Source organism: Grampus griseus (genome assembly GCF_964374135.1).
Source record: "Grampus griseus genome assembly, chromosome: 11".
Taxonomy (NCBI): Eukaryota; Metazoa; Chordata; class Mammalia; order Artiodactyla; family Delphinidae; genus Grampus; species Grampus griseus.
Genome location: NC_139005.1, coordinates 44,276,992 through 44,291,410, shown reverse-complemented (window position 1 = coordinate 44,291,410; position 14,419 = coordinate 44,276,992). Strand labels below are relative to the sequence as shown.

Below are 14,419 nucleotides of genomic sequence, written 5' to 3'. Positions count from 1 at the left end.
AGAATGGCAATGGGGTAGATAGAACAGAAAACGTTCAGTGAGGGGGACAGAAAATAGTTAATATTTAAGACAGAACCAAGTCAATGTTCCTATGTTGGCTTTTCTTTGGATTTTTATAGCCTGGGGGTTTCACTGGCTGGATTTCTGGGCTTTAAGGGATAAACACAGACTTTGGGTGAACACACCATATCCTTGGGTTCAAATCCAGGTTCTATCACTTACTGGCTTATAAGTCTTAGACAAGTTATTTATTCTCTCTTGGGCTTTTATTCTTCACTAGTAATGGTGACCGTTCTTTCATAGGTTGTCTCTACAATTAAATGAATACTTGGTACAGTGCTTGGCATTTATGAAATGCTCAAAAAGTGGTAGACCCTATTATCATCATTATTCATGCTATTGTATCTTGTATCTCCCTGGGAATATAGTGTGTTTTACACATAGTAGGTACTCAGCAAATGTTTGATGAATCTCTGCTTTGGACAGATAGACAGGTTGGGTTTTCTCTCCTTTCCTGAAGGCACTCCTGGTGGGCAACTCTCCTCCACTTCCCATACTAGGTTGAAAATTCTTCTGTTCTTCTGTAGAAACAACTTGAGCACTCTTGTTTGGTTTCCTTTCAGTCTTATACTTGTTCACCTTCAAAATGTTTAGTAGTTGGTACAGTATGCTGCAAGGAGGTCCCCCTCCCTCCCAGCAGAAAAGCAAGGCAAAGGAAGTCTGCAAAAACAACCAGGGGTGTTAAATTACTCATGTTTATTTATAACAGACCTTCAGCCAGTACAGTACAAAACTTACAGTAGTATATCTCCGTTACACAAATATTTACTTACAATATATTACATATACAAAATGCTTTGCAATAAGTCTCAAAAGCTAGTTTAACTCCCCTTGAGAAAGGAGAAAAACTCTAAAAAAAAGGGGGCGGGGGAAGGGGGAACCAGAGGAAAAGGAGGAGGTGAAGGGCTAAGGTCCAAGGAGACACCAAGCATAGGCTACAAATGAAACCCTGGGAGAGAGAGAAGAGAGGTGGTATTGCACTTGCTTCTGTGTTTTATTTTTTTTTCTTTTTGTTCTTCATAACTTCTGATTAAAAATATATATTATATATATATTATGTACACAAGGAAAGAAGCTGCCGGAAGTATTACAAAATCCCATCTGCAGCTTGGACACTGACACGAAAAAACAAAGGTCTGGAAAAGTGTCTACTTAGAAATTTTTTTGTGTGGTGTTGATTTTAAATATCAATATAAAAGGAAAACACCTCTTTTCTCCATGTGGGTTTCAATGTATTTTTTTTTCTTTTTCTTTACTTTTTTTTTTTTTTTTTTTTTTATGCAAAAGGCTGCTGGGAGAGAACATGAGGATGTTTGAGGTTCCAGAGCTGGAAGGCTCTGGAAAGTAGGATTTTGTACCTAAGACCCTGGTTAAAGTGCAGTGATGGTCTGGAGAGAGACAGAGTGCCCTTCTCTCCCCTCCTTAGCACCTGGTCTTGCCCTTCCAGTCTCTGCTCTCATGGGCTCAGAGTATGGCCTCAGAGCATAGTCTTTCATGTTCCAGGAGGTTACAGGTGCCAAAACTGACTGGGGGAGGGGATAGGGCACCCTAAGGCTCTGATACCCCAGAAGGGACTAGTCCTTATGAGGTGTCACCAAATACACAGCAGCAGAAGAGGTGGTGAGGGCAGGTCTAACAGGATGGGGCTCAATAACCAGGACGGTTGAGGGGAACCCCAGATATTAATCGCAGCTCTGCTGCCATTCTGAAACAAGAAGCCAGTTCCCTGGGGTGTTCTCAAGAAGACTCTCCCCTTCTCCAGAGACCACTCTCCTCCCAGATGACTCCCCGATCCTCTGCCCTTGGCAGCATCTGTTTATTGCTACATTGTCAAGGAGGAACAGTCAACCCACGGTGCCCCTCCTTGACAATCTGGTTCTCTTGGGGAGACCACATAGTGGGGGAGAAAAGGAGGAAGAAGAGAAGTTTTTTAGGGTCTCCCTTCCCATAATAGGGTAAGGTAGACAGACTCTCTTAGAGCCCTTAAGAGCCCCAATCCCAGGGTCTGTTCCTTAGCCAACCTTTTACCATCCCCCTAAATTATCCCTGATAGGGAGTGAGAAAAGTAGGAGGCAAAAGAGCCAATAAGGAAAGGACATGTGGAAAGAAAGATGGAAGGGAAGAGAAAAGGGGAGGGGGAGGGGGAGGGAGGGAGAGAGAGAGAGAGAGAGAGAAAGAGAGAGAGAGAGAGAGAGAGAAGGACCAAGTGTTACAACTTGTGAGGTGTTGTGTTTGGTTTTTACTTTTTTTATCTTTAAATATAGAAAAACAGGCTTTGGTTTGAATCTCAAGGAAGCAGAGAATGGGATGGCTGTGGCCTTGGGCAGGGAACTCTTGTAGAAAGAGACCTCCATTTGCAGTGGAGCTGTATCTCCTCCTGCCCCCTTCTCACTAACTAGGTTACCCAAATAGCCAGGGGTCTCTGCAGTAGCCAGGAGAGTGCCCCCTCCTGCCCTACATCTGGGAGCTGAGTGTAGAGGGGGCAGTAAAGGATGACCCCCCAGTTCCGTTGTGCCCATCCCATTCTTGCTGGGACAAGAGTGGAATGGGGAGAGGGGCACATGCCCTTGCTCATCCTGGGATAATTTTTGGTTATACAGAAAATTAGGAGAGAGAAAAGAGACAGCCTTTTCTCCCTGCCACTGATCCTAAGAACAGGGCCCAGGAGCCCGGGAATGAGAGGGTGAATCCTGCTAGGGGGAGAAGAAGAAGGCAGCGTGACGCGGGCGGCTGAGGGTACCCCCTTGTTATCAGGCAGCAACTCACCAGTTTCTCATAGGACAGGGACCGCAGAAGTCCCTGAGAGTCCAGGAAGGTCACTAGAGTGAAGAAGTTTGAGAGGTGGGAGAGAAAGAGAAGAATTTTGACCCATTCCCTTCCCTGCTTCCCATTTAGGCACCTGTGGCTCCAAACGTGTCAGAGACAGAGGACTGCTGACCTAGCCTTGGCCCCTGAGAATATAAAATTGGGGCACTCCAAGGAGAGCAAAACCACCACGGAGTAGACGGGCAGTTCGAGGAGAGAAGAGAGAGATATCACATCCTAGAGGCAGATCCTGAATGTGGGCTTTGGGGAACTCGTATTCCTAGGGGGATGTCAAGAGGACCCTCAGTCCCATGGTGCCTGGGGAGAATGTCTTCGGCCTCTCCTACTTCCAAATGAGGGATTTCTTCATTCGATCAGGAGTAGTGCAAGCTGCCTAAAGTGAGAGGGCACAAGAGGTATGGAGTACCAGGTTGAAGGGTCCCAGAGAGGAGATACAATGTCACAGAGCTAAGGCAGGGCCAGAGGGAGCTATCACCGTCGAAACTGAAGAATCAGATGATGTAAAAGATGAGGACTTAAGTCAAGAAGCTCAGGGTCTCTTAGCACTAAGAGGAGCTTCCTACCCCTGGGGCTGTTGGAGAAAGCTGGAGCAAAGAGAAAAATGAGGCCTAAAGCAGAAGGGGACTGTGGGCAGGAAGGTGGGGTGTGGTAAGTGACCGATATAAGTTTAAAAAAAAAAAAGCAAAAGAAAACAAATTATATTAATAAATAACTCAGTGAGTATGGTGGGATGAGAGGAGAAGAGAAAAAGGAGAAACATAAGCAAAAGACCTGTTTCATCACAATGCTTAGATCAGTCGGGGAAGAGGAGGCGCACAGGTGAGGAGGGGTCAGGGTCAGGTGTGAAGTCAGGTAGCCAGTAGCGGGGCTACACAACCCAACTCCTTGGGACGTGTTGGGGACAGGGCTAGACTCCTGTAGGTAGGGCAGTGGAGTGGTGGACCGAGGGGGGACGCTTGGTCGCTAGCCCACCTTGTGCTCCCCCCGGACAATGTGGGAAGAGAATTCGTACCGGTCCTGGCTGTGGTAACCACAGATGTTGCACTCGAAAGGGTCTCTGAAGCCATGGCAGCCCATGTGGATAGTGAACATGACATGGTCCAGGAAGAGAATGCGGCAGTGCTCACACTTGAAGGCCTTCACCGGCTCACCGCTCTCGCCCACCACCCGAAGCACTTCCTTGGAGGGGCCTGGGGTGCCCCGCAGTAACCCCTCCTGTGGCTTGGGGTCCTCTTTGGCGTAGGCAGGACTGGGCCGGCCCACCACAATGGTGGGAGGAGGCTGGGATGGGGGACCCTGAGGGAGGGATACCACTGCCCCAACCCGATCTTCGTGGTTGCTCTCTGTATCTGTGGAGTCCTGGCAGCCATTGCTGGGGGACGCCCCGGGGTCAGTCAGGGGGCCTCGGGCCCGGTAGAGGAGGGGACCTCCATCAGCCAGATCCTCGGGTCCCTCACCTGCTTCTCGGGACCCTGGAAGCTCCAGTCGACCAGGGAGGGGCTGCATCTGAGTGTAGACAGAGCTGATGACGGGCGTGAGTTCTGAGATGCAGTTGGTAGGTGGAAGGCGGAGGGGACGCAGATGTTCTGCCCCCACAAAGGCCAGAGAACCTCCAAAGCCAGGCTCCAGGCCGTGGTGTGCCACCAACTCCACATCCTTCTCATAGCCACCCGAGTTCACATCATAGGGGAGGTCCGAGAGGCTGAAGCGCATCTGCTTTTCGCCTGTGGAGAGAAGGGTCTCAGCAGGGCTGGCTTTGGACAATTCCTAAGCTCCCCCAGGATTACTTCTTCATTTTCTTTCTCCTGGGGATGGCTGTAACATTATTCACCACCCCTCATTTACTTCCCTCAAGGTCAGGTCCTCAGTGGGGCTACTCCCTGACTCTGGGCTATAATCTTAGGGAAGGACTCAGTCCCAGCCCACTGGTCTTGAATACTTCCTTCGTTGCTCTCTATAAAGCTCCAGGTCCTTAGAGAGCTAATGACCAGGGCCAGGTTGGGGGACTCCATACACACCTCCTCTCTCTGACTCTAAGGGTCCTTCACTCAGCCCCCATAGACTGAAGTCCTTACTATTTTCAAAAATTGGAAGAGCCTGAGCCCCTGACCCCCTCCTCTTACAACCAACCACCTGGAGAGACCTCAACTCTGACCCTTCTTCCACCCCCACGATGCGCTCCCTCTTCACTCCCCTCCTGTTCTGGGGATAGATTCTGAGCACCAAAGACCACCAGACCGCTTTCTTTCCCCCAAGCAAATCTCCAGACCCAGCTGATCTAAGGGCTACCAGTGCTCAGATTTAGATGAGCTGTGGCTTAAAGCTGATGTCTCCTCTCCAACTGGACTCTTACCTACAAACTTCTGGGGAGTGGAACGCTTGCGTTTGGTGAGGCTGTTGGCCAGACGATCAATGAAAGTTGGCCTCTCAGAGGATGAGTGCAGCATGGAGTCCGGCACCATCTCCAGGTCCCGTATCTCATCACCTAGTGGGAGGGAGGTGGGAACAGGTAGGAGCAGCTGAGTAGGGGTAGCAGGGGCCCAGCTGCCTTTGCCTGGAGAAAACCAGCAGGTCAGTAGCTAAGTAAGGTCAAATCCCATGCCTGGGAAATGGGGCCCTGCTTACTTCACCCCATCTAAACCTCACCACAGCACATTTCTGATAATTTGGGGACAATTAAATACATGTGGCCCTTGATTGTATACTTCCTTGTACTCTCTCTCTCTCCCATTAGACTGAGGACATAGATCAAATCCTCCCCCTCCTCTGGATCTCCCTGCAGTACCCACCACAGGGTTCTGCACCAACTGGGGTGCTCAGCACATTTACTGGGGTAACTGTCCCTGTTCCATAGACCCCATCCCTTTGTGGGGGTAGGTGCTGGGATTACCCTTGTCCTGCACTCCCTCCGGCCTTGCCCTCAACTCCCCGATGGTCCTACCTGCAGGCTCACCTGACTGGCCAGCCAGAGCTTGGGCTTCAGTGCTGAGACTCTGTAGGTAGTTGTGGCACCGCTCCTTGTGCTCCTCCAGGGTGCTCTGCTGTTTATAGCTCCGGCCGCAGTAGTTACACTTGTAGGGCTTGCCCACCGTGGGAGAGGAGACTGTGTAGGAGAGAGAAGAGGAAGCACTGGAGTTACTTCTCCCTGTGCCCTGGCTCTGCAAAACCGCCCAGGAGCAAACGTGCACGGGCGTTGCTCAGTCGAGTTCTTCTGCTTGTCTTCCTTTCCCCAACTTCAGCTGCAAACACGGACAGACGACCAAACCTTGGAGAGGAGGGACAACGGGCAGCTATGGGAGGAGAGAGGGGACCCAGGGCACATAGCTTTGTACTGTTGGTGGGCCTCAAGATGGCCAAATTGTTGTTCAAAGGAAGGGAGGACCCAGGGACTTTGTAGGGGGTCATCCCTGGCAGGCAGGCTGGCCCCACCCCAAGATCTCAGAGTCTGGGGCCCAGACTGTGGTTTAACCTTTCCATGTGTCAGGCGGGTATAAGTGCTGTTTATCAGACAAGGGGATTTTTTGCTTACGAACTATCTGTTTCAGTTTGGGGGAAATTGGTGGGCTGGAGTGACAGAAACAAGAGCCCTTAGATCTGCCAATGTGGGGAGGGGCAGTTTTCACTGACCTTTACTTGTACTCTTACCTCCATCCCTGGCCTGGTTTTACTACTCATTTTTCTTTCTCTCTACACTGAGATACCAAAAGAGCCCTAGAAAAACCATCACTGATAGAGAAATTCTGAGAAGAGAAAAAAAAAAGAACAGAACAAGCGGAAAGTAAAGGCGAAGAATAAAAGGAAGAGAACACCAACTTTGGGGGTCTTTTTTAAAAAAATAAAGAACAGGTTATGAAGATTTTGTTTCCACTGAAGAGAAAAAGGTTGGAAAAACTGAGATCGACAGTTCCTTTAAAAACAACTTGAGGGCTTCCCTGGTGGCGCAGTGGTTGAGAGTCCGCCTGCCGATGCAGGGGACACGGGTTCATGCCCTGGTCCGGGAAGATCCCACATGCCGTGGAGCGGCTGAGCCCGTGAGCCATGGCCGCTGAGCCTGCGCGTCCAGAGCCTGTGCTCCGCAGTGGGAGAGGCCACAGCGGTGAGAGGCCCGCGTACCGCAAAAAAAAAAAAAAAAAAAAAAACTTGAGAGATGATATTTGTGAAAGTATCTTTCTACTATTGAGCAGGGACTCAGGAGAAGGTTGTGCAGGGACTCAGGAGAAGGTATCTCCAGGAGGCTGGTAATTACTACCCACCCCCCAACACCTAAACTGGGCCTAGTCTCAATCGATCTACTGCCGTTTTGCTCTGGCACTGTAAATCCGAGTGGTTGGGGGATGAGAAGAATGCCGTGGTCCTCATCCACCCAAGACTCTTGGGGAAATGATCTAACATCTAGGGGAGAAACTCCTTTTTTCCTATAGTGTGGGCTGTGATAGAAAACATCTCACAGAGATGGGATCCAACAGTATATGTGTCCGCTTCCGTCCCTAACAATCTCCTACAGAGCAGCATCCAATATCCACCCAGCTGGCCCTGCTGTTTTGGTAGGAATTCTAGGGGGCCAAGCCATCCTTGTCCCAAACCAGCAGGGGGAGCCACCCTTTTCCTCAGAAAAGGAGCACAACTCCCTGGCACCTGCCGTTAACGGGATTCCAGCGAGGCTGCAGAAGAGCTCTGTGATAATAACATCTACCTTGGAATTGTTACGAGGATCACATGAGTGAGGAGACACATGTGAAATGCTTTGGAGATTATAAAGCATGAATCAATAATGATCCTTCTCCCTGGTTCTCCACATACATAGAGATAAAGAGGTCCCAGCTCCAAAGTGAGAGAATCTAGAACAAGGTAGGTGGCTGGGAGAAGTAGAGGGTGGTGAGGTGATTGCTCTGTCCCTTTAAATCCTGGCCTAGGAGAGCTTAAGAAAAGAGAAAAACAGCAAGGAAGGTTTCCAAGGACAGACCCTACTAATTATTTCCCCTCTGCCCTTCTTCCTTCCTTTTCCCAGTCTTGAGCTCCCTCCTTCCTGCCAGCTCAGCTCCTGGCCTCTTCCCAAGTCCAAGCCAAAGCTTAAAAGTTAGCAAAATGCTTCAAAAGTGCTATCTGTCCAGCTGATTCAGAAAGACGTCGACTCAACCCGCCTTGGCTGGAGCTAGGAAACCTGGTTAGTCCAGTTCCCTGGCACTGTTCCAAACACTGACCTCCAGGCACCCTCTGGATTTGCTGTTGCCTCTGGGAAGGTGACAACCTCTTGGGATGGGAAACAGAAATGGGATACTCTTTTCCTAGGCTTCCTTTCTTCCAGTTTGGGAGGCCCATGAAAATTTTCAGGAACCAGCAGGAAGTCAAGGGGAGGACAGACAGAGGGGGGAGATGCAGATGGTGACAGGTGTGGGGCCTGGGGCACACGGGAGTAGAAGGAGGGGTTTCCCTGGTGCTCAGCAGTGGGGGGTGACGGGGCCCAGAGGGTTCTGGCATCAGCGTGAACTTTAAAAACCAAGTCGGGGGACTTCCCTGGTGGTCCAGCGGTTAAGACTCTGCGCTCCCAACACAGGGGGCCTGGGTTCAATCCCTGGTCAGGGAACTTGATCCCGCATGCCGCAACTAAGAGTCTGCATGCCACAACTAAAGATCCTGCATGCAGCAGTGAAGATCTCGAGTGCTGCAACTAAGACCTGGTGCAGCCAAATAAATAAATAAATAAATAAATAAATAAAAACCAAGTCAGGGAGGGTGACTGTTGAGAGCCAACAACGTCACCCAGGCTCCTTCTTGCTCCCTATTACAGAGAATGGCAGATGTAAAATACCCCATCAAAAAGCCCCAAATCCCCCGTGGGGCCTGCTGCCCTGCTCTGTGAGTGCTCTGCCCTCCTCAGTGGCAGACACTGTAACTCCCCCAATACAAGAAAAGTGGCTGAGCTCTATTTGCTGGGTGTCCCGGTCAGGCCACCTACCCGAGTGTGTGCGGAGGTGGCCAGTGAGCGCATCACGCCGGCGGCAGGCGTAGTTGCAGAAGGGACACTTGAAGGGCTTCTCCCCAGAGTGCAGCTTGATGTGGCGCAGCAGGTTGCCCTTCTGGGTGAAGGAGGCACCGCACTGGTTGCAGTGGAAGGGCCTTTCTCCTGCGAGTGGAAGACACAGCCCAGACGACCGGGCATGAGGAACTGTGAAGGTTAAACCTAGTCCCTCACCCTCTGCTTCACCCCGCCCGGGGGAAGGAAGGTGCTCAGAACACATTTCTGAGAGGCAGGGCTGTGCCACACACACAAATTCTGCTTTATAAGGACCCCTTGGGAACAGTCTCACCCTGAGATGTGGACAAGAGGTGTGTGGCAGGGGGAAGGGCACCAGCCCTGGAACTCTGGGCCAAAGACTGTTGTTAAGAACTGAGCCCCGCAGGACCCACTCTGCCCCAGAAGTCTGAAGCCCAAAGCCCAAGAAAGCTGGGAAGAGGCTTCTGTGTTCCTTTTTTTAAAAAAATCATGAGACAGGGGCTTCCCTGGTGGCGCAGTGGTTGAGAGTCCGCCTGCCGATGCAGGGGACACAGGTTTGTGCCCCAGTCCAGGAAGATCCCACATGCCGCGGAGCGGCTAGGCCCGTGAGCCATGGCCGCTGAGCCTGCGCGTCCAGAGCCTGTGCTCCGCAACGGGAGAGGCCACAACAGTGAGAGGCCCGCGTACCGGAAAAAAAAAAAAAAAAAAAAAAAAAAAAAAAATCATGAGACAGGGACTTCCCCGGTGGTCCAGTTGTTAAGACTCAGCACTTCAACTGAAGGGAGCAAAGGTTCGATCCCTGGTTGGGGAACTAAGATCCCACATGCCTCGCAGCACGGCAAAAAAAAAAAAAAAAATCATGAGACAGAAGGGCCCAAACAATACCCTGTTGGACTATAGGACCCTTCTTGAGGCTACCACACCTTCCCCTCCATCACCTCCTGAGACAAATACCAGCTTTTCTTTGTAACAACAGCTGAGGAAAGTGCCAGGAAGTACAGGTGTTGAGGGAGTCCAAATTTCATCACCAGACCTTTTTTCATCAGCTAGAAATGGTGCTGGGAGAGACCCTTCCCTTCCTGAGGCTACCCCACTGCGGCATGACCTCGCAGCACAGCCTCTGCCTCGGGGCACCTGCTGTACTCACCCGTGTGGCTACGCTTGTGCACCATGAGCACGTTGGGTCCGATGCAGACCATGCCACAGACGTCACATTTGAGCTTGCCATTGGGCAGCCGGATGCCACCGGGGGAGTGAGGCTCTGGCCCGCTTCCATCACAGTAGCCCAGGGGCTCCGACAAAGAGTCTTCCACGATCACACTGTCGTCCTTTTCCAGGAGCCGCTCATCCGGCCCGAGCAGTCTGCTCGACTCCTCATCGCTGTACATCTCCACCTTGATGGAGTTGGCTGGAGGGTGGGAGGGTGTTTAGGATAGAGACAGGCAAAGGGGGGAACCTGCTCGTGGGCCAGAAAGGCCCTCCTAAAGTCGGAAAGGCTGTGTCCAAGCCCTGAGACATTAAGGCTTTAAAAGAAGCCAATCCGGAACTTCCCCGGTGGCGCAGTGGTTAAGAATCCACCTGCCAGTGCAGGGGACACGGATTCGAGCCCTGGTCCGGGAATATCCCACATGCTGCGGAGCAACTAAGCCCGTGCGCCACAACTACTGAGCCTGTGCTCTAGAGCCCAGGAGCCACAACTACTGAGCCCGCGTGCCTAGAGCCAATGCTCTGCAACAAGAGAAGCCACCACTATGAGAAGCCCCCGCATCGCAATGAAGAGTCGCCCCCGCTCGCCGCAAATAGAGAAAGCCCGAGTGCAGCAATGAAGACCCAACACAGCCAAAAATAAATAAATAAAATAAAATAAAATAAAATTAGCCAATTCGGGACTTCCCTGGTGGTGCAGTGGTTAAGAATCCGCCTGCCAGTGCAGGGGACACGGATTCGAGCCCTAGTCTGGGAAGATCCCACATGCCGCAGAGCAAGTAAGCCTGTGCGCCACAACTACTGAGCCTGCACTCTGGAGGCTGTGAGCCACAACCACTGAAGCCCTTGTGCCTAGAGCCCATGCTCCGCAACAAGAGAAGCCACCGCAGTGAGAAGCCTGCACACTGCAGTGAAGAGTGGCCCCTGCTTACCACAACTAGAGAAAGCCCGCGTGCAGCAACAAAGACCTAACGCAGCCAAAAATAAATAAATAAATTAATTAATTAAAAAAAGAAAGAAAGAAAGAAGCCAATCCCCTAAGTATCCTGGGTGGTGATATGGGGTCCTGCTGGGACCTGAAACAACCTTTCCTCCTATTCCAACCACCAGGAAAATAGTTTTCAAGAGAAAAAAAGTTGGGGTACATGGGGTGTCTTCAGTTACTGGGGAGAGGAGGAGGCTAAGGGGAGCTTTCTTCTCCACTCTCGTCATTAGGAAAGATGTCTGGCTTGGCCCTGGGCAGGAAGCCAGCAAGTAACAGTGGCGGGAAAATGGTCCTAGGAAGACCAAGACGGTGGGCTAAAGAAAGAGCAAAGCTGGAAGACAGAAATGGTTCACACTATCCTCCCACCCCATAGGACCAAACACCTCTACTCTCCTCCGTAAAAATCTGGAGAGGGGGATGGAGAAGGGAGGAGCCATTGAGGAGAGAGCTTTGGCTCTAGCTCTGACCTACATTCCTGGCTATTCCAACCATTTAGAGAATGTCACAGATCCAGGGCCAGCTGAGGAGGGGCAGTCATGGGGACCCTGTCTGGCAGGAGACTGCGGGGTGGTGATGGGGGGATCCTTCTCATCTCTTATTTCCTAACTCCAGCTCACGACCATTTCTATCTACTCATTTCTCCAGCTCCAGAATTCCTCTTTGGAGCCTTTACCTTAATCCCACCCGTGCCTCTTTTAATTCCACCCTAGTCACTAGGCAGTGACCATTCACTCTCCTCTCAGAAGTCAGGGAAACCCCGGACTGAGCTCCTGAGTCCTGTTAGAGACTCTGAGCCAGAAACCAGAGGAGGGCAGCGATGGGGAAATGGCTGCCATGGAAGGCGAACTGAGGGCACGTAACGCCAGGGAGGGCAGGAGGCTGCACTTACCACTGAGTGAGCGGCTGGGAGAAGAGTGCTGGCTGTTGGGGCTGCTCACTGAGGGCCCCACTGGGGCCCCGAGGAATTCCTTCTCCAGAGATGAGTCCCCGCTACCTTGGAGGAGAGAACAAGAGGGGAGGTGAAGTTGCAGCGCGAGCCATTTACTGTCCATTGCCTAATCTCTTCAAAGTTCAGTTAAGTTTCACAAACATTGATCTCGTAGCCATGTACAAGGCAGTGTTGTATGCCTGGCACCATACCTTGTGCCCTCGCCAGCCTGGGTGCCCGGTGCTGACTTCCACGAGCTCAGTGGCTGCGCCTTGCCCACCCTACCTTCATCTAGGCCTGAGGGGAAGAGCATCATTGCCTGACGTCCACAGGAAGCAGGGCTGGGGCTGGGCGGGCCGGGATGGAGAGGAAAATGGGGCCTCAGGAGGGAGGTGGTTCAGGACAGACGTTCTTCCCTACTGTTCCTCTCCGGAGCCCCTGACACCAGGTTCGGGATCTGCAGGAAGGGCAGCTGAAATTGTCCCTGAATCTAATGATAATGATAGGAATCATAATAATAGTAGCTAACATTTTAATTAAAATATTTTTCTTTTATTTTATGGCCACACCGCACGGCATGTGGGATCTTGATTCCCTGACCAGGGAGTGAACCCACGCCCCCTGCATTGGAAGCGCGGAGTCTTAACCACAGAACCGCCAGGGAATTCACAATAGCAGCTAACATTAATTGAGTGCTTACTACATGCCAGAAATTGTTCTATGCACTTTAAATGAATCATCTCATTTAATCTTCACAACAACTCTGTGAAGTAGGTGCCAATATTTTCTTAATTTTACAGATGAGGAAACTGAAGCACAAAAAAGGCTATGTTACTTGTCTAAGGTCAAGTAGTGGTGGAACCCCAATCTGATCACAAACAGTAAGTGCCCATGCCTTAACCAACACCTGTACAGCTAATTGGGAGTCACTGTTTCAGTAGGGAAGAGCTGGGCCCATTCGACTTTCTAAAATCAGCAAAAATGTGGCTATTCTAGAAAGCCTCCCTCTGCTATGATTCCAATCACATATTTACTACTGGATGTTCCCTTGACAGTGAAATAATCAGTTTATTCTCAATATATTCATTTTAACTGGTTCACAAATTGCTTTGTAGAAATGCTTTTTAAGAGTGTCATATATGTTTTTAAAAATCAGATAACACACCTGAAGATACGAATCATATCTTTAAAAAAAATCCCTCCTCCCCACAATCTTCTGCACAAATATACAGGTGAAATAAAACACATGTAGCATGTAGATAAACACACACAGACACGGACACATACCATATATGTAGATACACATAAAGAGAACATACCTATTGGGAGAAACATAGTCATAGCCTTCAACATTAGCTGCTAACATGAACATGCATAGATGTGTGCACACAGGCCTAAATATGGAAGACAGACAGAGAGAGAGAGAGAGACAAACCCTAAAATTCATCCCTAAAGTCCACCTATTAGTATTTTACCCAATTTCCCAGCTATGTACATACTTACTTTCACAAAATAAAGATTCCATTATAAAATGGTTGGAGTCTTGGGCCTGAGGCAAGAAATCCGGAACACACCCTCCTGAGGGATCCCTCTCCAGCTTTGGTCAGTGGGAAGAAAACAACCACTCAGGACTTTGGGACCATTTCCCATTCATATCCTCTACTAAAAGTCCCATTTCCCCCACTCTATCCCATCAAAGCCTGAGGAAATTTGTTCACTACCTATCGAAGAAGCCTTATGGCTTGAAACTGAGGTTCCCCAGCTAGGGCTCTTTGGATGAGCCATGGTTATCTAAAACAAGTTGCCCCATATCAGGACCACACACATATCGTGAAGTGAGCATCTCAGAGTTGTGGGTTGAGACTTGTAGACTCAGACCCAGTTTTAAAATATGTCCTTTCAACTAAGAGTAGTGTTTGCTAAGGTTAGAAGGGCTGAAAGGTTATCTTCTCATTCCTTTTCAAATGTTAGTGCTGACTTGTCCTAAATCACTGGATGTTAGTAATGGGGGAAGAACAGGGCTCTGGGCCCTGGCGCTGAGTCCTTGACCCTAAAAGGATGAGTGAGCTTGCTGGAAATCCATTGCTGGTCCCAGCCTACCAGGCTGAGGCTGCCTCTTGGGGCCTGGGGCTTGATATATGGGGAAAATATCCTTAAAGGGAGATCTAGGGACACTAAGGGAAAAACACCCTTTGTGGCTCTCCTTCTTAAGGCCCGGGAACAGGAGGAAGAGCAGTTACCTCCAGAGTCACACCAGTAGTTCAACGGGCTCTTTGATGCCGTTGCCTTCCCTAGGATAAAGGTAAGAGGCAAAACAGGCTCAAGTCTACTTTTATGGGGCTAATACATAAAATAAATCCATTTCAGGGGTCAGAAAGCCTTTTGGGGCTCCAGGGATTTTGAGTTTTAGCTGGAAGGT

General features: G+C 50.2%; 1 protein-coding gene across 10 annotated transcripts in view; it reads right to left on the bottom strand.

Annotated features, from left to right (window-relative positions):
• Window positions 1-2,777: 2,777 nt before the first annotated feature.
• The window catches only part of IKZF4 (IKAROS family zinc finger 4), a gene marked incomplete at its 5' end in the record, with an annotated part of 24,349 nt that continues 12,707 nt past the window's right edge, over window positions 2,778-14,419 (bottom strand). For 4 of the 10 annotated variants that reach the window (XM_082666241.1, XM_082666243.1, XM_082666240.1 and 1 more), the window contains 7 exons: window positions 2,778-4,610; window positions 5,240-5,371; window positions 5,828-5,989; window positions 8,843-9,010; window positions 10,029-10,289; window positions 11,020-11,055; window positions 11,962-12,066. In XM_082666241.1, coding sequence (XP_082522367.1) covers window positions 3,850-4,610; window positions 5,240-5,371; window positions 5,828-5,989; window positions 8,843-9,010; window positions 10,029-10,289; window positions 11,020-11,055; window positions 11,962-12,066 — 1,625 coding nt within the window. In that variant the 3' untranslated portion in view covers window positions 2,778-3,849. Of the gene's footprint in view, window positions 4,611-5,239; window positions 5,372-5,827; window positions 5,990-8,842; window positions 9,011-10,028; window positions 10,290-11,019; window positions 11,056-11,961; window positions 12,067-13,499; window positions 13,598-14,254; window positions 14,292-14,419 lie in introns of all 10 variants that reach the window. The other 6 variants (XM_082666238.1, XM_082666245.1, XM_082666237.1 and 3 more) reach the window with 5 other exon arrangements.